The sequence below is a fragment of the Aulonocara sp. 'chitande type north' Nkhata Bay genome, linkage group LG3 (assembly GCF_057382095.1).
Source record: "Aulonocara sp. 'chitande type north' Nkhata Bay isolate Kocher_YH1m ecotype deep benthic linkage group LG3, A_spYH_male_GT1.1, whole genome shotgun sequence".
NCBI lineage: Eukaryota > Metazoa > Chordata > Actinopteri > Cichliformes > Cichlidae > Aulonocara > Aulonocara sp. 'chitande type north' Nkhata Bay.
In genome coordinates, this window is record NC_141346.1 from 1,094,379 (window position 1) to 1,120,991 (window position 26,613).

The 26,613-nt window shown below is 44.5% G+C and overlaps 2 protein-coding genes and 1 pseudogene across 3 annotated transcripts in view; 2 read left to right on the forward strand and 1 right to left on the reverse strand.

Moving 5' to 3' along the window:
• The window catches only part of LOC147333411 (H-2 class II histocompatibility antigen, E-S beta chain-like), a 147,645-nt gene that overhangs the window by 97,522 nt on the left and 23,510 nt on the right, over window positions 1-26,613 (forward strand). The gene's annotated exons all lie outside the window — the stretch shown is intronic.
• On the reverse strand, window positions 651-2,768 carry LOC147333417 (uncharacterized). Of its 2 annotated transcripts, XM_086267401.1 has the most exons (8): window positions 2,719-2,768; window positions 2,510-2,612; window positions 2,021-2,138; window positions 1,845-1,936; window positions 1,603-1,717; window positions 1,254-1,523; window positions 935-1,111; window positions 651-851 (listed from the first exon to the last, which is right to left on the reverse strand). In XM_086267401.1, the coding sequence occupies exons 1-8, from the start codon at window positions 2,766-2,768 to the stop codon at window positions 658-660; spliced, it is 1,119 nt and encodes a 372-aa protein (XP_086123527.1). In that variant the 3' UTR covers window positions 651-657. The 2 variants fall into 2 exon arrangements, with proteins under 2 accessions (XP_086123527.1, XP_086123524.1); XM_086267398.1 differs by lacking the exons at window positions 2,510-2,612; window positions 2,719-2,768 and adding an exon at window positions 2,268-2,477.
• Window positions 2,217-8,508, forward strand: LOC147333418 (rano class II histocompatibility antigen, A beta chain-like; annotated as a pseudogene).

Below are 26,613 nucleotides of genomic sequence, written 5' to 3' on the forward strand. Positions count from 1 at the left end.
ATCGCTGTACAACTGGAACTAAACAGAAAAAGTTATATATCCAAAAGTTAATTTGTGGATCAGGGTTGTTGTGACAGAATCAGCTGAACTGCCTACTGTACTGTAGTATGATTATTTTAAAAATAACCACAAGTACTAGTAATGCACTCAAACAGTATTGATACTGTTGATACGAATGATACATACCATGAAAATATACTTAACATGTACATCAAAATACTCAAGAATGAAAACTCTCACCTGTGACAAGCATACTTGAAATTTGCTTACAAAGTTCTATCAATCACATTTCAATATGTCTTGTAAATTCTGTGAGCCAAAAATATATTACAGTAACTTAACATGACAGAAATGTAAAAAGTACAAAATCTCCCTCTGATACATAACAGTGTACTATTATGTATTACCAAAATGCATGTTTAAAAACAGTGTAACAGGGTTGTTTTTAGCTCTACGAATGACATTAAATAAAAATGTGCCAGCTTTCTTTGTAAAAAACTATATGCATTGATGTGATGAAGTCTTGGGAATGCACTGTCAATGACTGGTCTATGGCCAACTTGAAAAAATTGGGGCCCCCAGCATTAAACCTGCAAGGTAGGAAGTTGATATAACTTTGAGGACAAACTGATATATTACAGATATTTATTACCGACTTTAATCAGAATATTCAGAGTCACTGTAAAAGTCATCGTCGGAAGTATGATCAAGGTTAATGTTCTTTGCTCCTGACAAAACTTGCATGTAACACTGTCTTGCGTGCAGCTTGTTTTGTTTCACATTCTGTCGTTTTCTGAGGATGATGCTCTGTAGACCTCTCAAACCCTCCTCACTTAGGCCACAATGCGAACCTTAAAAATAGAACATATAATTTAGTCTGCTTTAATGCCTTAAGAAACAGTCAGTGTTTTGTATGCATTACTTAAATACATACTTTTAAATATCTCACTGGAAAACAGGCCGGACAGCTCTTTCAGGATATCATCATATTTCGAAAGAGATTTCCAGTGATGGTCCATCTCTGTAACAAGAATCTTCTTTTCCTCCTCAAGTCTTCTTATTGCCATGATGATATCGAATGCCCTTCTCTTTGTTGTAAGGCTGACAGAGTCTGAAATGCATTTATAACAAAGTTATAAATCAATTCACAAAGAACGTCTGAAGTCGTAAATGATTTTAGGTCAACACCTGAAGCTTAGGGTTTCATTATATGTCAGATATGCTGAAAGTAGACAACATATATGTACAACTACCGCCGTGTGCCCGCTGCCACGGCCAGCTTGTGTCACCAGACAGAATTTCTTCCATGCACAGAGTTTCTTTGTCTGGAAACATTCTGTTGTATTTTTCCACAGCAGAAGTCAAGATTCCTTTCTCTTCTCTGATCTTACGACGAATCTTGGCACGGGCATTATTTCCATCGGTGTCTTTGTACAGACGCTGGGATCGTCTCTTTATGCTCGCTACGAGCACTTCGATTCTGCTCACCAAGGGATCAATATCACTTGTGCTTGTTGTTGCTGCTTAGAAGAAATAACACAGCTACACTTACATAAAGTCATTGTACAATTGCATCACATTTTTGAATCAGTTTTTGCTCACCTTCTGCCCAATCCTTTACATCACTGACCCATTCATCCAGTTGACTGTCAGTCACTGCTAATTGGACTTTTAAGGACTCCAGGTTCTGAAGCTGGGTTAGAAGAGCTTTTGTGGCCTACATTGTCAATTTGAGATTAAAAAACAAACAAACAAACAAACAAAAAACACTAAACACATGTTTACTCCAAATAATAAGAACACAGAGGAGTAATCATCTAAAAATAAAGTAACAATATCATTACCTTCTGATATCGATGGGTCAGAGAGGTGGCCAACTGGTCTAGCTTTTGTTGATTCCAGCGCATGGCCATAAGAGTTAGCATGTCCCTCCGTCCTGCAAACACAGAAAACGTAGTGTTACCACTTTCATCATAATTACACACTTAAAATCTAACTAGTGCAGGATTTGCCTTCTCACCTGCTTTGGACATATGTTTTGTGGTAACTGCAATCCTTGACAAAAAGGCATTACATTGCTCTACCTCCTCCCCTAGAGTCAAACCAGCCCCATCTTGATATGCTCCACTCCATTTCACCTGGAAAAAACACACACACACACACACACACACACACAGATGCACATACACACACAGATAAAATACAAATTACACAAAATGTTGATGTGCAATTGTTCAGATAAAGTCATTAAAGTCAGAATTTCATACCTCACATTTGAAATCGTGGGCTTTAGCATGAAAGACTGAAAGAAATGGCTTCATGCTAAGAAGTTGCTGGAGCTCTGGACAGCTTTTTGTTACTCTTTCAAGATATGGCCAATACTTGCAGGTAACATCCATACAAAAAAAAGTGATATGTCTATTGGCCAGCTTTTGTTGCAGGTACAAGGGATAAGCAAAAATTTCACCCCTGTACATATTTAGAGTACGGAGCAGCACTCCATGCCTACACACTGCAAGCTCCAGTCCCTCCTCATCCACCTTGCTGCTGGATCTTTGGGAGGTCTCTCTGGCTGCTGACCACTCCCCTCCACAAACACCTCGTCCGGAGACCTAAAATGCATTAAATAGCTGGTGACAATGTCTTTTCACAATCTCTTCAACAGAGTGTTAAAGGTTACCATAATTATGTCTATGTAATTAGAGCGTTCAATCTTACATGTCTGGATGTGCTGTGTATGTAGTCCACAAATCTTCCCACATCTTCATCCTTTGCTATGAAGGCGTCTTCAAAGATGCCCTGTTCCTCAGATCTGAACAAAATAGCAATACAGTATACTTTATGGTATGACAAAGTAAGTCCAAAGTTAATTGGTGCACCTTATAGTCACATTGTCTGAAACAAACGTTGGTATTACACATATTTTGCTGTACCTGGCTGCATTCTTGAAACGGTAATGCTTGCGGTTTCCATCCACTGAAATTGCAAGCATGTCTGGGGCACATGCATGACATGTGAAGGGATCCTCCTTTAAAATCTTGTCTAATTCATATCTCACGGCTTCCCACTCAAAGAAACTTTTCCGAAAGCCATCTGCAGAGATCTTTCCCATCTGGTTTAAAATGAAAGACATAAACAGAAAACAACTACGCTACACGTGACTTTTAAATCCTGAATAACACAGAAGAACCATACTGTAAAGGATGCATAAACTAAAATGCTCACACGGCCAAAGTGGAGAGTTCGTTGATCAAGCATTTTTAAAAATGCTTTGCAGGAGAGTCCGGGTGATGCCATCTTCATTTCTTCAAATGTGAAGAAGACATCTGTTGCGTACAAAGTAGAAAAGTGAAGGGTAGCGGGCCAGTAATCACTTAGATTTAGGTCATCTACTCCAGCAGTCCAAGAAGCTTCATGTCTCACACCTCAGCTCTGGCATGCTGAGATTGTAACGTCCTAGAAAAGTGAAAAACTCATGACTCCAGAGTAAAAGTTTATTATCTTTGGGTTAGGTCTTCTTTTTGTCTCAGACTATACTGCAACAATGCTTGTGAGGGTTTAGTTTTAGGTGAATTGTTTACAGATGGTTGTCAGTCAGGACAAAATGAAGTTCTTCTTACCATTCATTGTGACCACAGCAACAACCTTCCCTGGTCTGACCCTCAAACACTCTGGTGGACAGCCGCAGATTGTGACTGGGCTCTCCACAGGTACAAGTCGTGCTAAAGAAGTCAACATGTATGCGTAACATATGATTTAAATAAGTTTATTAACTATGAAGTAAAACGTTGAAATGTGACTAAGATATGGTAGGACCAACTGAGCCTTACTTGAAACAATAAAAAAAAAAACTTAACAGCTCAAAGCTAACAGTGTAGTTGAGAGCTGAGGAAGCATCAACTTTTTTAAAAAATGAGATAGAGAGAGAGAGCGTAAGGGAAATGTATAAACAGTAAACATAATAAGTTTAGTCACAGAACTTACCATCATGGCAAAGGGTCTTATTTACAATGTAAGTTGTTGGAGGCAATGGCTGGAAGAATCCGGCAGTCATGGCACGTCTATTGTGAAGGACATATCTGGTGTGCATGATGACATCACATTTATCACAAAAAAGGGGGCGTGGTAGACAGTCACAACAACGAAGCACAGCTGGATTGCTCCCACATTGTTGGCATATATGTTCCGACACACTTTCTTGAGCTGCCATGGTATTCACCAGATGGGGTCTTTTGGCCCTCCAACTATCTGAAAAAAGAGTTTTTCTTGTGCTCCAGTTCAAGGAAGCCAAAAGAGGAGCTTTTGGTGGTGGTGCTTCATGGTGATCGTCTGAAGAATCATTCAGTGAGCTCTGGAGTTCTTGTAGAAAGCGCTCTGTTAAAAAAAACAAATACATTTTCTATTAAAATTGATTAAATTATAAAAGTGTAATGGACAGAGTAGCTATGAGAGTAAAGCTTGATGGCTATAAATATGCTAGCAATTGCTGCAAACACATGAACATACTGCTTTGATCTAGTGAAGACACAGTGGAGTACATACCAACAGTCTCTGGGGCAAATGCCACCTCACAGTGACTGTTATTAGTGGTAGAATTGGTCTTCTGACTGTGGGCAGCTGTATAAAACATCAACAGTATATCAAAAACACAAATCAAATCCACATTTATAACACAGAAACAATTTAGAATCACCAATTAGCCAAACTCCACATCTCAGGACTGTGGGAGTAAACCAGGTAACCTGCGAGCAGAGAAACAAGGGAAGAACACGCAAACTCTACACGCAAAGACCCTGGTCTGATAGTGGAATTGAAATCAGGACATTTTTTGATGTGCCACTGTGCTGCCAAGTACCAATATCTTTTACCAAAATCCTTGTGAGGAGGTAACTGTCAGCCACATTTTGTTACTGGACTAACATAACGTAATGAATGCCATACTTGCTAGGGGGGGATCATTCAGTTTTAAGAGATAATTCTGTGGTTTATTTAATGTCCTTTTGTGTCAAAACAAACAAATTACTTTGCTGTTTGTCTTTACAAATATTTCAATTAATTAATACGTTAAATTTAGGGTTTTGTGTCCATACAATCTATATCTTCAAATTATCTTGTATGAAAGAGTACTGACCCTTATGTAATTGACTCCGGACTGATCTTGGCCTCGCATAGAGTTGGTTTCCATCTTTGTCTCTTTTTTTCCATTTTACTGTTAGTTCAGGTGGCTTCACAGGTACTGGAGCTACCTCTTGCTTCAGCTCACCAAGCATGTCATCGAGGTGTTGGAGCTCATCAATTTGTTCCTGCTGATCAGTCAGATTATCTAGGATAATTAAAGGATCTTGAATTTCGGAGTCACTCATGGCAGAAAGAAGAACAAACAAACAAACAAACAAACAAACAAACAAACAAACAAACAAACAAACAAACAAACAAACAAACAAACAAACACGCACGCACGCACGCACACACACACACACAAACAGAATAATCAAACAAGACAGAGACCAACAGAGCGAGGCAGAAACAGAGAGACAGACCAATAAGGACAGCAGTAAGAACAGATACAAACAGACTGACGTGGCTCTTAAAAGTGCCTTTAGGAGTTTTTCAAAAAGCAGATGTAGGAAGGAATCAATCAATAATAGGCTGATTGATGAAGAACCTGTTTAGAAAAAAAAAAGTATTCAGAATTCAGAAGCACCTTATAAATAAATATATACATTAAACCCTATTGTAACGATTTAGATAAATCCTGTTTAGTGTCCATTTGTATTTCATTTGCAGCATAGATGATCGGTCTGCTATTTAATGATTATGTAATGCTGTTATTAAGTTTAAAATAGAGAGAGAGAGCGAGAGCGAGAGAGAGAGCCAGAATGAGAGAGAGAGCCATAAAGAGAGAGCTAGATTGATAGATAACGTCTATCTTGAATTTGAGCATCAACCCCAATCTGGCAACACTGACCCTTATTAGAACCCTCAAACTTTACAAAGTGGCAACAACAGCAAACGTCAGCACACACTTTTCTATCACTGTACCCTGGATGATGATATATGATAAACTTAACTTGATTGGCTAACAGAAATGAATTTAGCTAGCTTACAGCACATGTGGTGTGGTAACATATATGCTATTAAATGTTAAGTCATTCGCTGTTCCACGAAATTGCTAATCTTAACCCATGGAACTGCTAAAAGCAGCTTTGTGAGCTCACTGTTTCGGGTTTTTCTTTTTGGTTTTAAATAAGAAAAATAATTTTAAAAAATCTACAGATTCAGATTCGCACTTACCTGTGGTACGATCGAGTACGTTGACGTCACTGCCGCTCATCTAATATGATAAAAAAATAAACTTTCTCAAAAATAAACAAGTGAGTCGCTGTGAATTCCTTAACAGCACCGAAAATGTTTTTACCTAAAAAAAAAAAACAGCTTTTTTATTAGGCATTTAATTTAATTTAATTTAATTTAATACGTAAGAGCGTGATTAGCCAAAGCAGACGGTAAAATGACTGCATGTATTCAGAGGAGTTGGAGAAGATATCTTACAGCTGTAGCAGAATGATCGACAGATTTCCAAATATCAAAAGGATTGTAGAACAGTTTATAAAACCGGTGCAATAAATTCACCCAATCGCTAGCTGTGCCATTACCCAGCATACATCGCTCACTCCGTCAATGCAAGAACCGATACACAAATAACAGCCTGTAATTACTTTTATCTGCAGTAATTTTCTCTCAGATAGTTGCCTGCATTATATAATTTATTGTGTTCAGTATAGGTCGTTACAATGTGATTTGGAAAATGTCTAAATATACCGACAAAAGGCACTTCCGCGGCAATCTCTTCAATCGGAGGACCCTTCACGTCAATTCCCGACGCGAGAGGGGTACCCTGCGCGTCCATAAGTGCAGCAGAGGGAGCCTGACCATGCGTCACACGTTTGACGAGTTGGGAGTGAGAACGTGTTGGCTATACAAATAAATTTGCCTTGCCTTGCCTTGCCTTTCTGCAACTCCGTTAGTTGGCTAACCTCCCTCCGTGCTACTTTGATCTTGTCCTCTAGCCTCCTTCTCCATGGAGGGTACTGCCCCTTGTGGCTGTTCAACTTGTAGCCAAGCATCTCACTGATCACTGCTGCCGTATTGTAGATCAGCTTGTTAGTGTCGGTAATCGTGGCTGTAGGTATCGTCTGTAATGCTGCATTAACATCATCTAGCAGGCCTTCTGAGGGTACTTCACGTAATCTTGGTACTGTTCAGTACAGAAATGAAGCCCAACAATCATGTTTTACAGTCCTGTGATCTCAGCCTCAGATACTCAACTAATGAAAGTGATGTCATTACAAAACATTTTTTCTCCTTCATTTCTGTCAAACAAAGCTGTATGTAACGTTTCTCGCGGTTAGTATCATGGTTGGTAGGCAACCTGAACAGCGTGACGAAGGCTAGACCGTCCCATTTCACAAGCCTCTCACTTCCGCACTTCTCGTACTTATAGTACGCACCGTACATAGTACGCGTAGTGCGCGTACTTCAAGCGTGCAGACCCTGAATTGGGACACAGCCAATGACTTCTTTCCCAGTGAGATTAAAGTGAGCTGGCTCAGAAATGGACAGGAAATAACCTCTGATGTCACTTCCACTGAGGAGATGGCAGATGGTGATTGGTACAATCACCATCTGCCATGATCGGGGACCATTCTTAATTTCGTTGTTCTCATGACAATGACAATAAAGTTTCTGATTCTGATTCTGATACTACCAGACCCACTCACACCTGGAGTACACACCCAGGTGAGCATCATTATCCATGGAAACAGACTTTTAATAAGAAGTCTGGAGAGAAGATCTCCTGTAAGGTGGAGCACGCCAGCCTGGAGAAACCTCTGATCACTGACTGGGGTAAATACCTGTCTGTATCTACACACTTGTACACACCTGTACATACCTGTACACACCTACCTGTCTGACACTCACCTGTGTGTCCTCAGACCTGTCCATGCCTGAGTCAGAGAGGAACAAGCTTGCCATCGGAGCCTCAGGACTGATCCTGGGTCTGATCTTATCTCTGGCTGGATTCATCTACTACAGGAGGAAGGCCAGAGGTCAGAGCAGGACTCTCACTCACAGACCAGTTCATACCTGAAACCAGTTTAGACTAGTCTAAATCTCAAACCACATTACACGAGTCTAAAACTGGTTTGGATCTGGTTTACATCAGTGTTTTTTATATACTGATGTTTTAACATTCACTTTCAGGCAGGTTTAGACCAGTGCTGCTTATTTTCAGACCATATTTAATTAAATTCATGTTTCAAACCAAGTTTTTACTGCTTTTTTAGAGGAATCTCAGACCTGGTTCAGGCCCTGAAACATAAAACTTTACTGAATCATTGGCATTGACCAGTTTAAAACCAGTGTCCATGATGTGTTTTCAGAGTGTTGGTGACTGTGTCCTCATCTCTTCCTCTTTCAGGTCGTATCCTGGTTCCCACTAACTGAGACTGTTCCTGGTCCTTTTTGTGTCTGATATTGTAAAAGCAGCTGCTTCCTGTGTTCAACAGACTGATGATGACGATGATGATGATCTCTGTCTGGACTCTGAACCTGATCCAGGACCATCTCATTGCTGTTGGTGGTTGTTGTGGTTTCACTGGGATGGTCCTGGATCAGGTCTAATGTAGACTCTGCTGTTTGATGCTTTACCTCTGCTGTTTAATCCATGTAATGTAATCCCTGTAATCCATGTGTCTGAATGATTTGGGTGTTTCTGCTTATTTGATTACCATAGATCACACATTTGTACTGGAGGTCATTGTTCCAAGATAAATGACTCAAACTCTCAGTTGTTTACCTGCATCCTGTTAATGTGACACTGGAGATTTTATTGTTGTCACAAAAACCAGTATAAATATTGAGGGAGCCCCACTGTCCCGCAGGAAGGCTCAAGATCATATAGGGAGCTTTTGGAGGTGACTGATATGAGAAATATACAAGCAGTGTATGAATTAAATAGTGGACAGTCTCAATGGAATTATCATAATAACTAGAAAGAATTGCATTTTCTGCAAAAATGCTGTATTGCTGAAGTCAATATTAGAAAAGTTGGTGAACTTTAATAATATTAACTTTAATAACTCAGAAAAAAACATAATAAATTATCAGAAATATCACAATTTAGCAGAACTGTTTAAATTTACCCAGCCAGCATTTACATGTGGGCCCCATATGGTTTGGAAATGGGCTGAAAAATGGGCGCCATAAAGGATTGTCGATAATGCCCATAATGGCCCCATGTTAAATGCCCATATTGGTGTTAAAATCTGGGAACTAAATGGGCCCCAACTAGGCAAAGTACACAAAAATCCACCCGGGCCCTGTTTATCAAGTTCTTAGTGGGTACAACAAGAGGACAACATGAGCTAAAAAGTGGAAATAGGATTATGAGTGGGTTCTGCACAAAATAAATTTAACAGACAGCCAATACGGGTTGACACAAAGACACCAAAAGTATTAAAGCTGACTGCAAACAGAGACAAGTTTGTAAATATAACCATTATATAAATCACGAGGGTACACAAAATAACGTTTTTCACACTTATTTTGTCCAACAACTGTGATTTTAAGTAATTGTATGCTGAACTGCAAAAACTTTTGAAAAACAGGAAAAGTCAGACTACATTAAAATTCCTTACATATTTGGAACTGTAGTAAAATGGGAAAAAGCCAGATGGAAAACTCAAAACCTTATCTCAAATCAGCAGACCTTTTCTTTTGGGTTTTTTTACTGGCCGTACGTCTATTTTGCACCTTTGCAGCCCTCAGTCCTCCACTGTCTCTAGTTCCAGAACCACTTGGGCAGAGCCTTCTCTGCTTCTTGCAGGTTGACTTGTGACGTCAAAGAATTCTTCTTCAGTGCCTCTGCACAAGAAGAAGAAACATGGGTAAGCCAAACTAAATGTCACGGGCTGCGATGGCAGACCATGGAGTTGCAGTGAAAGTAGGGCCCAAACGCGAGACTCTTAGTGAAGGACAATTGACGGGGTGGAAAACACACAACTATATATAAAATCCCAGCACTGTGGTCCCGTGGCGATTCTCCCTGAATCCCACACAGTGCACATGTCCGTGAAACGTGAAAAGTGGCGACTCCAAAAACTCCTACACCGTGACTTCCAAAATACACTCAGCTACAGATTCCTGGTAACACAAACACATTCAGGTTAGCAGGGAATCTACTTTCTCAAAGGTTTATACCAAGTCCACGGCTGTACTGACGAGTTCTGACTCAAGGATCCAGTGTCGGCATCAGCTCAGCTACAGTCTTAAATACTGCTCCCTTGACCAGCGCAATCTGCTGCAGCTGGCAGAGGACGACGAGCAGCAGGTGTGGCTGTCTCTAGAGCAGAAACACTTCCAGGTTTGCAGTCTCCTCAGCAAACCAAAACCTCTGGAAGCTCACACGGAGAAACATGGAGAAAAAGGAGAGAAAACCAAAACACCACACGGAAAATATAAACATAAATATACACTAAAATACATGAGCCCTGGGTCCCTAGACCCAGGCCATAACACTAAAGTTAACCCTTGCTTAGTTCCTTGGGTGATGATTTACAAAGACCAATGTTTATTTCTGTTCCTTGCCTCAAAAATATATGAGATTGCACTATAACCAATCTCAGTTACACTTTCAAACACTTTAGAGACTTTTGAGAAAGGGGGTGACACCCAGTGGGGGGAAATTCCACAGGTGGTGAAGCCTTTAGTTCTGTTTTTGAGGATGTGGAAGAGTCAAGGGGCAATCACTGTAAGAGGAAATAAGGTTGTAAAAATCTCTCCCATTCTGGAGAGGGTCAAGGGTGTGAACAGCAAAAGAGGACTGTGCTATCCACCTGAAGAAGAGAGACTGGGTATCAGTGCCCCGCTGAAGGGCTGCTCTCTCTCTCAAGTGCTGAGATTGGTGTTAATGTGTTAATGATAAATACACTTTACTTTCTTCCTAACTTTACTAACCATGGGCCACATCAGTAACTGTGACTGTTGGGGAGGACATCACTAACAGGCTGAACTTTGCTATTCAAGATGCTAAAATCAGTCTGCCAAAGATCAAATTGGCCATCTTCTATCACCTGGTTCTTTTCGACAGGTCAAATATGGAAAAATCAAAAATATTTATCCCCGCTGTATTCATTAAACCTGGGAACTCACTATAAATTAACAAACAATCAGCATGCTGTGTGGTAACAAATATTTGAACAAAAATAGAATTAAAATTAATATTCTGTACCTTTAAACAAGCCAACAAATTCCTTTCATTACTAGTTTTAACATTGCTGCTGTTTTAATGTTCAGATCATGATGTGAGGGCAGAATGATGAAGTCCAGATATGAATGAAACCAGCCATGGACATTTTATTAAGGTTTATCTAACAACACTGACTGTGTTACAGGATTAAAGCAAAGATAAATCAGTTTGTAGACAACAATGAATGTCAACATATTCACACAGTGGCTTAGTTTCTTCAAACAACAACCAAACGTTTAACAGTGAAGTGTTTGAAACATTCAGTGATTTGTAAAACAAAAAGTCTGTCATGTGGAAGTATTGAACTTCAACATAAATGTAGAGACTAACAGCAGAATTTCACAGGTTTGATTTGGAGTTCCATAATAAGTTAGTGCTACCAACTATGTAAGCTAACACAAAGACTGCTGTTATCCACACCTCACCAGGTGTGCTCAGTTAGCAACAGCTGAACATTCTTGCACTGCCACTGCAGAGAGAACAGGAGCTGCAGAGGGGCAACAACACTGAAAAAAGTTAGACTGGATTGATAATTATGTTTTACAAGGTCAAACCCAACATTTTTTGGTTTTCAGCTAATATTTTTCATCCATCGAGCTTTGCATCATGTGACACAAAAGTAGAAATGTACAGTAAATATTTAGTTATTTCCAATGAATACAATAATGGTATTACAAAAATAGAAGTAGCACTGGGGCGCTGTTTTTAACAGAAAATATTCATAGAAGATGCAAATCGAACAAATCTAAAATCTATACAAACAATTCAAACATGTCATGTAAGAACCCAATTATTTTATACGACTCGTATTTAAAATTAAAGCATTAAAATATTAAAATGTGGAATAGCCTGAGGGTAAAGAGATAAACCCACAATGTTATTTTTTAATCAAATTATAACATGTGAACAAAGTGAACTGAGGAATGGTCGTTGGAACTATGAATATATCCTTGTTTGCAGTGTTTATGTTGATGTTTATGGCCCAAAGATGATTAATGATAAACATGGCACCAAAATACAAAATTGTGTTTGAATGACGTCCACATTGTGATATACTTCAGGCATGGACAGTCACACAGCTGAACACGTGATGCACACATTTAGATAAAAGAAAGAACATTAAAGTTGTATTGTAAATAAATCACACTGGAAAAGAATCACTGCCCTGTGTTAGACAATGACTTATGATGAATTATTGCTTGGTGTAACTTTACTATAAGGTGTCCAGATTATTCAGGAGGTTAGGTGATGGTTGTGTCATCTTCTCCATTGAAGACACACTGGTGTGGCAGTTCATAAACTGGAAGTCCCTGTGTGGCATGTAGTATCTGTGTGGTCCAGCACTGATGGATCAGGTTTGGATCAGCAGTTCATGAAGATGGTGTTAAGATGTTGTTGTTTCAGCTGAGGATGGTGACGTTTGAAGGTTTTGCCACAAAGATGACAGGACTGTGTGCCCTGTCTGAAGAAAATACATCTACAAAACATAAAGTGCTTTTATCTTTAGCAGCCTAAAGATACTTACCTATCTATAAAACATGATCAACAAAAACTCATTCACCCAAAAACTTTTGATTCTACAAAATCTACTATAGACAAGAAAACATAGATGTCTGTATTTATTCATACAACCCATAATAAATACCTGCATTTATCGAGGATTTATTTATTTACTATTTAATATTTAATATATGGAAAACCTTTAAAGGAAAGCTCTCATTTTTAACAGCGTCGAGATACAAATGTCAACAAAAAGACAAATCATGAAAAATGCATCTTACATTATTAAAATTAAACATAAGAATGAAAAATAAATGTTGGTTTAATACTTTATTGCAGCATATTTCAGATCTGAGGTGCATGATTACAGAAAGCAGATCTTCCCTGCTCTGTATAAAGTTTATCCATGATTTACTGAAATGATTACAAAGAAAGGTTTGAAAGGAGGACGGTCTTCTTACAGACAGAGCAGGGAAGCCAGTGTTTGATACAATCAGCACTTCCTTTATCTCCAGCAATGATTCCTAATGCAGACTAACACCACAGAGTGGCTGAGTATGCTGCTGTACTGAAGGATATCACCACAGCCCAGAACCGAGACAAAAACTGCTGTCATGATGTAAAAGGCAACAACTGGATTTAACTGTAAAAACTAACCATTTTTCTGTTTATTGCTGAAAAATCTATTAAATTTATTGTTTTCATTAACACAGATACTTAGATATGAATAGTATGCCACTCTCTCAGGTCTTAAGTCATACCCGGTTCAAAAATGTTCTGCATTGAAACTACAGCTGTCTGTGTTGTAAGACCCTGGGTTTTGTGAATTGTGCAGGCGAATGCCAGCTTTACAGGAAACTGTCTGCATACCGCTCCTTTAAACTTCAGACTCTCCTCTGCTCTCTCAATGTAAACCAGATCATCAGATGCTGCATTAGCACTGCGGTTGTTTCTCACAGGCTGCTGATTGTCCAGTTTTCAGATCTCACCGCCTTTATTATTGTAACGTTCACAAGAACCAGACGGTTGGGGTCTCAGTTTGTCCGTTTATTCGGCACATAAGCCAGCGGGTTGTTAACTCAGGGGGAAGCGCTCTCGAACTACACCTCTCTTCAGCCTGGCACCCACACAGAACAACCAGGTCCCCCCACCCCTTCCTGTACACCACCCTCACTACTTCCTGCAGCCCAACCAAACATGAATCTTAAAGGAACAACAACAGTGTGCAGAGAAAACCAACATGTCACTGTCCAGTAACACTTAACCATCGTTACACTGCCCCCCCAGCAATAAGTTCCTCGTCCCCGAGGGAACGACACAGTCTCTGAGGCGGGGCGGTAGCCTACGTTCCCTCCTTGACCTCCTGAGCCCCTGAGGAGGACGCGGAGCTTCGGGGCTTTGGGGTGAAGAGTCCGAGGGGGGGGAACGCAGCCCCGGTCGGGGGCCCCTCTGAGCAGGGTCATGGACGCTCTGTACACGTCCCTCTGGAAAGGAGGGGAGGGACTGTCCTCTGTAGGGGGCCATCCGGTCTCTGTGCAGCGCTACTATCCTCCCCCTAGGAGGCAACTGCACCCTGTAAACAACCTCCCCCACTCGCTCTAGGACGCTGCAAGGCCCCACCCAGCTGCTATCCAGTTTAGGACACCGTCCCTTCTTCCTCTTTGGGCTGTAGACCCACACCAGCTCCCCAGCACGGAAGTGCCTCCCTTTAGTGGTGATGTCGTAATTCCTCTTTTGGCGCAGGCCTGCCTTCGCCAGCTGCTCTCGGGCGTAGGAATGTGCAGAATCCAGCCGGTCCTGCAGCTTCCTTGCGTAGTCCCGGCCCGGTGGTGCCTCTGGCGCGTCCGGGGGTTTCCCAAAAGCCAACTCTGCAGGAGTTCTCAGCTCTCTCCCTAACATGAGCAGGGCAGGCGTACATTGGGTGGAGTCCTGCACTGCCGACCTGTAGGCCATGAGGGTAAGGGGAAGATGGTAATCCCAGTCCCGTTGGTGTTCTGAGGTAAGGATGGCTAGCTGCTGGGCCAGCGTCCTGTTAAACCTTTCCACCAGCCCATCGCTTTGGGGGTGAAGTGGGGTGGTGCGGGTTTTCTTAGTCCCAAGGCGTTCACACATGGCAGCAAATACCTTGGACTCAAAGTTACGCCCCTGGTCACTGTGGAGGGTCTCTGCTGTTCCAAAGCGGCTGAACATCCCCTCCACTAATACATCAGCGACCGTCTCAGCCTCCTGATCTGGGATGGCGTATGCTTCCGGCCACTTGGTAAAATAGTCCATGGCCACAAGAACATAGCGGTTTCCTCTGTCTGTGCGAGGAAATGGGCCCATGACGTCCACAGCTACTCGCTCCATTGGGGCTCCTGCTGGTTGCTGCTGAAGCTGAGCCCGGGACTGGTCTTGTGGCCCTTTGTGTGAGGAACATGCATCACAGCTGCGGCAAAAGTCCTCCACATCCCTCCGCTGTTGACCCCAGTAATAGCCCTGGCGGAGGCGGCGAAGAGTCTTGGAGACCCCAAAGTGGCCAGAGCCAGTGCTCCCATGGCAGGCTTCCAGCACAGCTGACCTCAGCGACCTTGGCACCACAACCTGCCACCTCTCCTCCCCCGTGGCAGGATCCTTCCAGGCACGCTCCAACACCCCCTCCTTCAGCCTGAGAGCTGCAAACTTGGCCCACAGCCCCCTGGTACAGATGGAAAACCCAGTGACCTCATCCCAAAGGGGTTGCTCCCCCTTCTCCAGCCACTGCAGGACCGGCAGCAGGTCTGTGTCTTGTTCCTGCCGTGCCCTCCACTCCGCTGCATCCACCACCAGAAGAACCCTGCAGGCGAGCTGTGCTGCTCCGTCTATTGTCGTGAGTTCCCGCTCTATTTCCTCTCTCTTCACACAGTAACGGCAGCCAGCTGCAGCACATGGGCGGCGAGAGAGGGCATCTGCGTTAGAATGGTGCGTCCCTGCTCTGTGCTCCACGGTGAAATTGAAGGCTTGGAGCTCCTCCAGCCAGCGAGCCACCTGTCCCTCTGGCTCCCTGAAAGACATCAGCCACTGAAGGGCAGCATGATCAGTTCTGACAACAAATGCTGTGCCGCACAGGTAGTACTTAAAGTGTCTCACCCCCGCCACCACAGCCAACAGCTCTCGTCGTGTGACACAGTAGCGCCGCTCGCTCCTGTTCAGGACCCGGCTGAAGTACGCCACCACCTTCTCCCCTTCCGGTCCAACCTGCGACAACACCGCTCCCAGCCCCACATTACTTGCGTCAGTGTCCAGGACAAAAGGCAGGGCGGGGTCAGGGGGGGCAAGGACTGGAGACTCTGTCAGCAATCTGCGGAGGGTGTCGAACGCCTGCTGACAGTCCTGGGTCCAGATGAAGTCACGGTCCTTCTGCAGCAGGTGGAAGAGTGGTGCGGCTATGGAGGAAAAGCCCTTCACAAACCTCCTGTAATAAGACGCCAGTCCTAGGAAGCTTTTGAGCTGTTTCTGGTCTGCTGGTGTGGGCCACTCGGTAATGGTGTGAATTTTTTCCTCCAAAGTGCTGATGCCCTCACGACCCAGCTTGTGGCCCAGAAACTCCACCTCCCTCCTCATGAAGTGGCACTTGTCGGGATGCAGCTTCAGGCCTGCAGCCGCCACCCTCTCCAACACGTGTCTCAGGGCATCCAGGGCAGCATCAAAGGAGCTCCCGTGCACTAGAAGGTCATCCAGGTAAACCAGACACCGTTGCCGTGGGACGCCAGCCAGCACACTGTCCATGAGCCTCTCGAAGGTCGCAGGAGCGTTGCAAAGGCCAAAACTCAGGACTTTGAACTGCCATAGTCCCCTGTTAGTGCAGAAGGCTGTCTTCGGTCTGGATTCCGGGGACAGTGGCACCTGCCAGTAGCCACTCCGCAGGTCCAGGGTGGAAAACCAGGAGGACCCGGCTACTAAGTTGAGGGACTCATCAATCCTGGGAAGGGGGTAAGAGTCTTTCTTCGTCACTTTGTTGAGTGGTCTGTAGTCCACACAGAAACGCATCCTAGGACTTTTTTTCTTAGGCACCATCACCACCGCGGAGGCCCACGGGCTATCAGATGGTTCTATGATGCCCGCCTTCATCATTTCACACAGCTCCCTGTCTGCAGCCTCCTGATGAGCCAGGGGCAGGCGGCGGGGGCGCACTTTAATAGGCTGGGCATCCCCGGTCTCAATGACGTGCTCTACCAAGTGTGTCAAGCCAACATCACTTTCTTTCAGGGCAAAAATGTCACTAAACTCTTTTAGTACCTGCCATAGACTCTCTTGCTGCTGTGGAGTCAGCCCCTCACAGTTCTTTGACCAGATACTCCTCACTGCTGAGAGCCTCTCCTCCTCCTCCTCCTCCGCTCGCTGTTCTGCTGGCGGGTCTGCAGGGGTCTCTGCGGTGGAGGTGGACGCCGCGGCAGATGCTGGGCAGACCGGGGGAGGAATAACCGGCACCTTCTTCCCATCAGAGAGTACGAGGAGGCCTTTGCCTAAGTCCAGTACACCACCAATGGCTCGTAAAAAATCCAGCCCAAGGATGCAGGCGTCCTGCACGTCAGCCACCCAGGCAGCATAAGACACACCGAGGTCCCCCACCTTGAACTGGAACACTCCCTTCCCTCTCATTGGGGCCAGATCACCGGTCACAGTCTTAAGTTGCACGTTAGTCGGTTGTACAGCAGCTCCGGTTGGGACAATATCGGGTCGGACCAGCGTTGCATTGGATCCCGTGTCCAGCAGGGCCGTACAGGACACCCCCGCAATCGTCACTGGAACATGGCAAAAGCCGCCAACCTGGGTCCAGCCCACAGTGATGGCCGCACCGGGTGGAGGTGGCGGTGGTGTGGGGATGTCGTTCTCCCAGGCCCGTGTACTCCCGCCTACACGGGCCCGTGGGCGTTTCCCTGAACCGCTGCAAGCTTGGGGCACTGCCTGATGAGGTGTCCGACTTGTCCACATCCCCAGCAGCTCTGAGGTCGGCGGTGTGGGCCAGCCCGAGGGGAAGGCGACTGCAGCGAAGCTGTCTGCACCAAACTGCACAGGCCCGCTGGCGTCTCCATCTGTTCCACAGGTGCTGACACAGCCCTCACCACGTGTGCGTCGTCAGCGCCCCCAGAGGATCCTGCAAGCATCTCCCTCTCCAACGCTAGCTCCAGGGCTGCACTGAGTGTGGCCGGCCGAGCAAGCTGAGTTTGCATGCGGAGCTCTTTAGGGCTCAGGGCCTGCAGGAACTGGTCCCGAGCTAACTCCGCCTGCACTGATGGTGGCATGCTGTCATACGCCCTCCGGCAAAGGCACTCGACTTCATGGGCCAAAATGCGGAGGGGCTCACCTGGCAATCTGCGTCTGTTGTGGAACTCCGACCTCAGCAGCACTGGTTGGTTATACTGCCCGAAGCGCCTCTGAAGTGCTCCGACCAGAGCATTATAATCTCCCCTCTGCTCCTCGGTCAGCAGCAGCAGGCATGCAGCTGCATCCTCACACAGGCACAAAGCCAATTGGAGAGCTTTATGTTCCTCAGACCAGCCAGCTGCAACAGCTAACAGCTCGAACTGTGCGATAAACACTTCCCATGGCGTCTTGCCGCTGAACTTGGGCGTTTTTATATTCGCTGCAGCTTGCTGGGCGCCGCCATGTTTGTTTACATCACGTGACGGCGCGTCAGGAAGAACAAAAACAATGATTGACTGATTACATTTCATCTATAAGTCATTATTCCAACATAAATAAATAAACAGACGTGCTGTGATATCACTGAGGGCCTCACTACTCTGACATCACAGTGTCATGTTTATAATGCAGCCTGATGGTGAAGGAAGGATTTGAGCCCACAGCTGACTGTGGGAGACCCACTGTTGTGTATGTTATGGTTCTTTAAACGGACTCAGGCGCAGACCAGAAATTCCTTGTGAAAAGAAGACAGTGCGTTATTACAGTCAACAGAACACAAGGTGAAAATATGTATACAGAGTGTCAGGGGTAATGGGGAGGGGGCTCCACACGCTCCACTCTCTCTCAGGAAATCCAATTCCTCTCCTTCACCGCTCCTCTCGCTCTCACACACGACAAAGCCACAGAAGCGAGTCCAGAGATTATCTAAATACACGAGAAGCCAAGTTAGTAATATAGATTGATTATTAGTTCAAGTTCAGAATATAGTAAACAGTTGTGGTTAAAAAATAATTTATTTTAAAAATGTAAATCTATAAATAAGGGTAAAAGAAGTCCCATGAAAGAGATGTAATGTAACACAGGCTAAAACAGTTAAAACAGTCCATGACTTTGTTCAACCGTATAACTATGTGACTACAACTTGTTTAAAATTCAATCTGTGATCTGCTTGTCGAGCCTGGGGAATAATCCATGTAATTTAGTGATCATGATTAAATCATTATGCCTGCCGTTGTCAGAAGGGGGAGCTCTGCCCACAATGCCTCATTTGCAATGAAGCTGCTGAAAGAGAAGCATCGTGTCTGAGCGTCGTCATTGACTTATCCCCTTTTCAGGTAATAATTGAGCAATTCTGCTTTTGAACTGGACAAAAATATTTTAGAGTAGAATAATCCTTTAATTGTCTCACAAGGGGAAATTTGGTTGTAACAGCAGCCAGAAAGACACAAATACAAACAAACAGTACACAGGACACAGAACAGAAACATACACAATTTGTCTTACATTTTTACATTAAGTACAATGGTTACCAAAAACAGAGTATTGCACAGTTATTAACCCTCTGGGGTCGCCGGATGCGCCGGCGCGTCAAAATCACATGACCAATTTCAGACGACACAGCTACAAGATGCAATAAGTCAGAGTCTCCATTTCACCTTGGGTCGATGGGCCACGTAAAACCAGAATTATGATAGAAAATACACACAATGTTTTTTTCTGAACAAAACAGTGGTGTTTACAGCGGGAAGAAGGGTAAAAACGTTGTTTTCTACAGACAGCGCTAGCAAACACTCTCCGCTTGCAAGTGAAAAAAGAAAAAGAAAAAACACCCCTTCCCTATTGGTGTTAGAGTTTACCATGTCAGCCAATCAAAAAAATGATAAGGCAACATGTGGCACTTAAGATAAGATAAGATAAGATAGAACTTTATTAATCCCTCGGGTGGGTTCCTCTGGGAAATTCGACTTCCAAAAAAGCACAGCACCGACAGAAGTTACAGAGTTATACACACACACATATATATAAATACAGAGACAATATAAATAAAATATACGAAGGGGATAAATAGAATAAATAGGAATAAAAATAAAAATACAAGTGAATTGCACATTTCAAGTATTGAGTCTATTGCACCGTTGACTATTTACAAAAGTATTGCACAAGGTATTGTACAGTGAGGTGCAGAGGCACTACAGCTTAGTTGTTCCCTCCTTTGTCCTCCTGTTTCCCCTCCCTCTCCCCTCCAGAGAGGAGTTAAACAGTCTGATGGCGTGTGGGACAAAGGAGTTTTTAAGTCTGTTAGTTCTTGTCTTTGGGAGAAGCAACCTGTCACTGAACAGACTCTTGGTTGTTTAGGGAGAAGGGGAAGTTTTTAGGAGTGACACCCGTGACGGAAAGCGGGTGAGTGAAAGACAGAGAGAGAGCGAGTCTTCATATGTGAGACATTAGTGACGTTTAGCGTGTTTGGAGGCTGTAGTTAGTTTGTTGTGTAGTTATTGTTTTGTATTGTGTGTCAGTTAGACTGCTGAATTTCACATTTGCTCCAAAAACGCCGTCAAAGGCAGATTCCAGTGTAAACGCTGTTCCCACATGGAAAACTGGACTGATGCACCTCCTGCTGTCAGACCTGCAGGTTCAGGCCTGTGCTGTTCTCCTCTGTCTTATACTGAACACAAACGACATTTTTTGGACTGGCACAAATAATTTGTGTGCCTTCTTTTTTGATGCAGCACACCTGATTGTTCTGTAAATAGATTTAAATGGTTATATAAAAAACGCCTGAGGCCTTGGCTGCATTTTTAGGTAAATAGTACCATATAACTTTGTTGTTTGCAAAACTTGTGCATAATTTTTAGAAATGTACAATTTCTATTTGCATTTCAAGTTATGAAAATGATTCGTTAAACATGTTTGTGGGTTTTACAGTAAAAAATATAACTTTTTTCTACTCGGATTTTGAATTTCTTGTCTGAATTTAGATCAGCTGTGCTAATATAGTATACCAAAATGAAAAAAATAACTCAAATTTCAGATATTTGAGGTTGTGCTGAAAATAATGATACCAAAATAAGGCAAGAAAAACATATTTTAAAGGTGAAATATAGAGGTAAAATCAAAAGTAGTCAAAAACGGCCAATTATACCCTGGACCCCAGAGGGTTAAATTAAATAAAACTAACCACAGATAAGAGGCAAACCCAGGTTGTAGTGCGCATCGGTTGATTAACTTATTGCAGTTACAGCATTGATGTAAACATCTGTGTTTGTTGGGAGCAGTTGTGATTGTACAGTCTGACAGCTGCAGGGAGGAAGGACCTGCAGAAACTCTCCTTCATGCATCGAGGATGCAGCAGTCTGTCACTGAAGGAGCTCTGCAGTTCAGCAACACTTACATGCATGGGGGGGGGAGACTCTGTCCATCAGAGATGTTATTTTGGCCAGAGTCCTTCTGTCTCCCACCACCTGCACTGGGTCCAGGGTGCATCCCAGAACAGAGCTGGCCTTCCTGATGAGTTTGTCCAGCCTCTTCCTCTCAGCTGTCGATAAACTGCTGCTCCAACATACCACACTGTAAAAAATGACAGATGCCACCACAGAGTCATAGAAGGTCTTTAAAAGCGCTCCCTGGACTCCAAATGACCTCAGCCGCCTCAGCAGGTAGCGTCTGCTCTGACCCTTCCTGTAAAGAGCATCAGTGTTGTGGCTCCAGTTTATTACTCAGGTGAACACCCAGGTGCCTATAAGAGTCCACTATCTCAATGTCCACTCCCTGGATGTTCACCGGTGTCAGTGTGGTGGGTCTGCGTCTCCGGAAGTCCACCACCAACTCCTTGGTTTTCCCGGCGTTGATCAGCAGGTGGTCCTGCTGGCGCCAGTCCACAAAGTCCAGAGTCCACCGTCTGTACTCTGAGTTGTCCTCACCTGTGATGAGGCCAACTATGGCAGAGTCGTCAGAGAACTTCTGTAGGTGGCAGCGTGGGGAGTTGATGGAGAAGTCTGCAGTGTAGAGGGTGAAGAGGAACGGTGCCAGCACAGTTCCCTGTGGGGCCCCCGTACTGCAGACCAGCGTGTCAGAGACAGCCCTGTGACCTCACATACTGTGGACGTTCTGTGACGTAGTCCAGTATCCACTGGGACATGTGGTGGTCCACTCCCGATAGCTCCAGCTTGTCTCTCAGAAGTCGTAGCTGGATGGTGTTGAAAGCACTGGAGAAATCAAAGAACATGATCCTCACAGTGCTTCAAAGCTTCTCCAGATGAGTCAGAGCTCGGTGCAGGAGGAAGATGATGGTGTCCTCCACCCCGATGCCAGGCTGGTAAGCAAACTGCAGCGGATCCAATGAAGACCTCACCAGGGGGCGCAGATGGTTTAGAACCAACCTCTCGAGGGTCTTCATCAGATGTGATGTCAGGGCTACCGGCCTGTAGCTGCTGAGGTCCTTGGGATGGGAGGTCTTTGGTACCGGTACCACACAGGAGGTCTTCCACAGCTGTGGTACTTTCCCCAGTGACAGGCTCAGGTTGAACAGATAACCTAGGATGCCACACAGTTCATCTGCACAGCATCTCAGGAGCCTGGAGCTGATGTCATCTGGACCTGCAGCCTTCTGCACCTTGATCTTGCGAAGCTCATTCCTCACTTAAAGTGCTGAGATAGAAAGAGAGGATTTTGGGGGAGGGGGGTGTATGTTGGAGTCCACAGAAGCCGGGGGTGGGTGTAATGACTGGGAGCTGAGAGGTGTGAAGTCCTGAGATGAAGGACAGGACGTCCCTGAAGATGAAGGAGATTGCAGCAGGGGGACGATGCTGTGGGAGGGGTGGGTGTTTGATCAAACCTATTAAAATATTCATTTAGGTCATTCACCCACCCCAAGTCTCCTGCAGCCTGGGGGGTTGGTTTTTGTCCTGAGATTGTCTTCAGGCTGTTCCAAACCCCTCTGATGTTGTCCTGTTGCAGCTGTATGTTGAGCTGTACTGACCGTGTTTCCAAATGTACCAAGAGGATACTGATTTATGTTCACTGTGTTGTTAGGAGAAGCTGTAAGCAGCTAGCTAAGCTAAGCGCTCTGTTGGTGGCTAGCATGGAGCACTATCTTGCCACACTGTGTATGAAACATACAGCATTGTGTGCATTTTGCATTTGATCTGGACAAAGAACATGTTTATTTTGTGTGAAGGGGCAAATGCCTATTAATATTTTTATATGAATATTTTGTTTATTTTCGGTGCATTTAAGTTTAATGATCTAAGTTTGTTTATTGATTTATAAGCTATTTTTGTAAATTCTTACATTTAATTTAATCTGTAACTTAAAGGAAAGAAAACAGTCTTGAGATATATTCTCTTACAACTATGAGAGACTGTACATTGTTGTTAAGATGTTTAATACTTTTCTATGTATGTTTATATTTCTGAATCATTCGCAATGAAGCTGCTGAAGGAGAAGCATCGTGTCTGAGCGTCGTCATTGACTTATCCCCTTTTCAGGGTGTAACATTTTGGAGGCACCGCTGGGATGAATGTGATGAGAGCCCGCTGTCCCAGATAGACGCCCCAGTCATCATTTCTCTCAGTTGAACACGGAACACACACACACACACTCACACATACGCATGTAAACTGACACAGACCTAGACTCACCCCCACCCCCTCCAAACTCCTTCAAAGCTTATGTCTTCTATGTTGTGAGATGTGCTGATTCATGTGCAGAGGTGTTTTTTTCTGTTCTCAAACTGATCTCCCTGATGGAGCTCAGTCTGGGGGGAGTTCTTTTTTCTCCTTGTCTTTCCTGATGTTGTGCATTTTCCATTGTTATACCCCTCTGACCTGTCTTCCCTGTGATGTTTGTGTAATGTATGTATTGTCGGAAGGGTAAGATGGCGCTGGCAAGGCTGGCAGCCTTAACCCAATTTCCCTCGGGATAAATAAAGTATTATCAATCAATCAATCAATTAAACCTTCACATCAAAAACCACGGTGGGAGATACAGTGTGCTGGTTTCGATAGTTATGCAGAGGGACCTGCATGCAACCTGAGGTTAACTACTGGTGCCAGGGAAGCTGCACTGACTCTTCTGCAGAGGTCTTACATCACACTAATATTTTCCACAAACCACAGACTGATAAAAGTTTTGAGTTGCAACAGGCTGCTCAGAACGGTACATCGGGACACAAAACCTCAGATGCTAACCAGACAGATGAGGTGCAGGAACAGGTTGGTGAGGCCTCAGAAGAAGAACAGCTGATAAAGGAAATAGAGACGCTTCATTTGGCTCTTGCATTATCACGACAGAACAAAACAAAGCAACTTAGTGGAGCCAAACTGTCAATGAGTGTGGGGGACAATAGTGCTAAACAAACCCCTCCACCTTTTCTGACATTACCGTCGGGCAGAGAATTCAAAATATCAGGTCAGATTGGTGAGCCCGGCCAAAAGGATAAACTAACCTTCTCCAGCCTAGCTCACCAGATAGAACAAGGCAAGCAACAAGCAAAGGAGTCCCTGAAATAGAAATAGTTGATGCAGTAATCAGGGCAATAGCACCAGGCTTACAATCACGTAGCTACCTAGAGGCCAAAACCAAGCTTACGTTGCCTACTCTGAGGAGGATTCTAAGGTCCCACTACCAAGAACGAGGTGCAACAGAACTTTACAAACCACTCACGTCAGAGGTCCAAAGCATTAAAGAAACCCCACAAACTTTCTTAATTCGTGCCTTAGATTTGAGACAGAACAGTACACCTCACCCCTGGCGTCGTTGCCCACCTCTCAATTTTAAATACACGTAGACATTGAGGGCTAACAGGAGGGACTATGCTCTTACCTGCTGCTCTCTGGCAGGTAGCTCCATGCCCTTCTGGGTTTTAAATGCACCTTAGAACACACATGCATCAACACTACAATGAGCGGGTGGAGGGAGGTTTGGAGTCTTCTCCCACCCCCATTCTCTGCGGCCTGCTGGAGCGGGGGGCTAGGAGGAGTTGGCCGTCCGACTGCAGTCTGGAGTGTGGGGCCTCCCTGCTGCTGCGGAGTCGGGGCGGTCTGCCTCTCCCCACCGCAGGGAAAAGGGTAACACCACCTGGGTCTGGGTGCAGTTCCCCCCTCCAGGGGCAAGGGTACCTAGACCCAGTTTGTAGCGTACGCTTGGGGAGTGTGATCGTGTGTACAGTGTCTCTTTATGTCTGTCTCCATGTTGGTTGAGTGTGGAGTAAGTGTATATGAGAGCATGAGGGTGGGAATGGATGTTTGTGTCTGTGTGTGCCTGTATGTCTGTGTCTATATGTCAGGTTGGGTATCAGACACCACCTCTCTGGGGACACCTCAGGCCCTCCAAGGTTTGGAGGCCTATCTCCACCCACCACCACTTCCCCTGCCAGTGGCGGACTCCCTCAGACATCGGTGCGTTGGTGGTTCTTTGTGTCTGGGGATGGGCGTCCAGGTACACACCGGCTCACTCCTTGGCGGCCGCTTATCGGGGCCTGGAGCCTGGGGCTCGCTCGGTCCACTTCGGAGGTGGGGTGCCCCCGGCCTCTTGGCCTGGGGCTCGGTCACTCAGGCACAGCTGGCTGCCGGCGGAGCTCACGGGCGCGTCACTGCAACTCCCCCTGGCTTCTGCTCCGCGGCTGCTGAGTGAGCCCTCATCTGGGACTCTCCTTAGCTCTTACTGGGACAGTGGCGCGGCTGCCCCTCTGTTGGTTTTCCATGGTCTCTTGTGTTCTGGAGGCCTCTGGATGTCTGGAGTTTTGATCTCCTCCATACCTGCTTCATACCCTGGAGGACGGGGCTGTGGCCCCCCCACACTCCCTAGCAGATCATTACATGGAGAAACCTTTGGAATACAAGCGCGCTGATCCACACAGGTGTACACATGGGTATTCACAGACGCGGACTACACCTTTCTTGGCTGCTGCCTCAAAGCACATCTGTCCTGCGTGCTGCACAACAACATTGAATATTTAGTATTTACTGCTGTTTACACTTAGCTAGATTAATGCGATGGTGTTGTGTTTAGTATGTTGCTTTGTTTTTTTTGTTTTTTTGCTTGTTTTCTATTCTTCTCTCAACAGGTGATCCAGGAGATTTTTATTTTTTTTCGCCCCTCCTTTCTCACTGTCCCTCTCCCCTTCTGTTTTTCCTTTCCTTCCTCTTTCTTTCTCCCTTTCCTATCCCTCACTGATGTCTGTCCCGTCTGTAACATCTGAAAATAAAATATAATAAATAATAAAAACAAAGATCGACCAAATGGACCAATACGGCAATGCCACGATGATCCATTTGGCAAAGTAAATCCATTGGGTATCCTTGTTGGTCTTCAGACAACAATTCTGATGGCTAAAGAACCAAATGGGACAGGCAAAAAAATAAAAAATAAATAAAAAAGATTTGAGACAGAAAATTCTGTTTGCATCGCAAGAAGCTGAATCTGGCTTAAGATATGACCCTGTGCTTGTACAGAGCATGTTCCTTCATACAGTTCTGACAGGCCTGCAAAATGATAACATTAAGAGTGACCTCCAGCCCTACCTACAGGAAACCACAACCAGTGATGACCTCCTCATTGAGAAACTCAATGTTGCAAATGAAGCAAAGAGACAAAATAAAAAGAAGTTACTCTCCCAGCAGCGGCCAACCACTGTG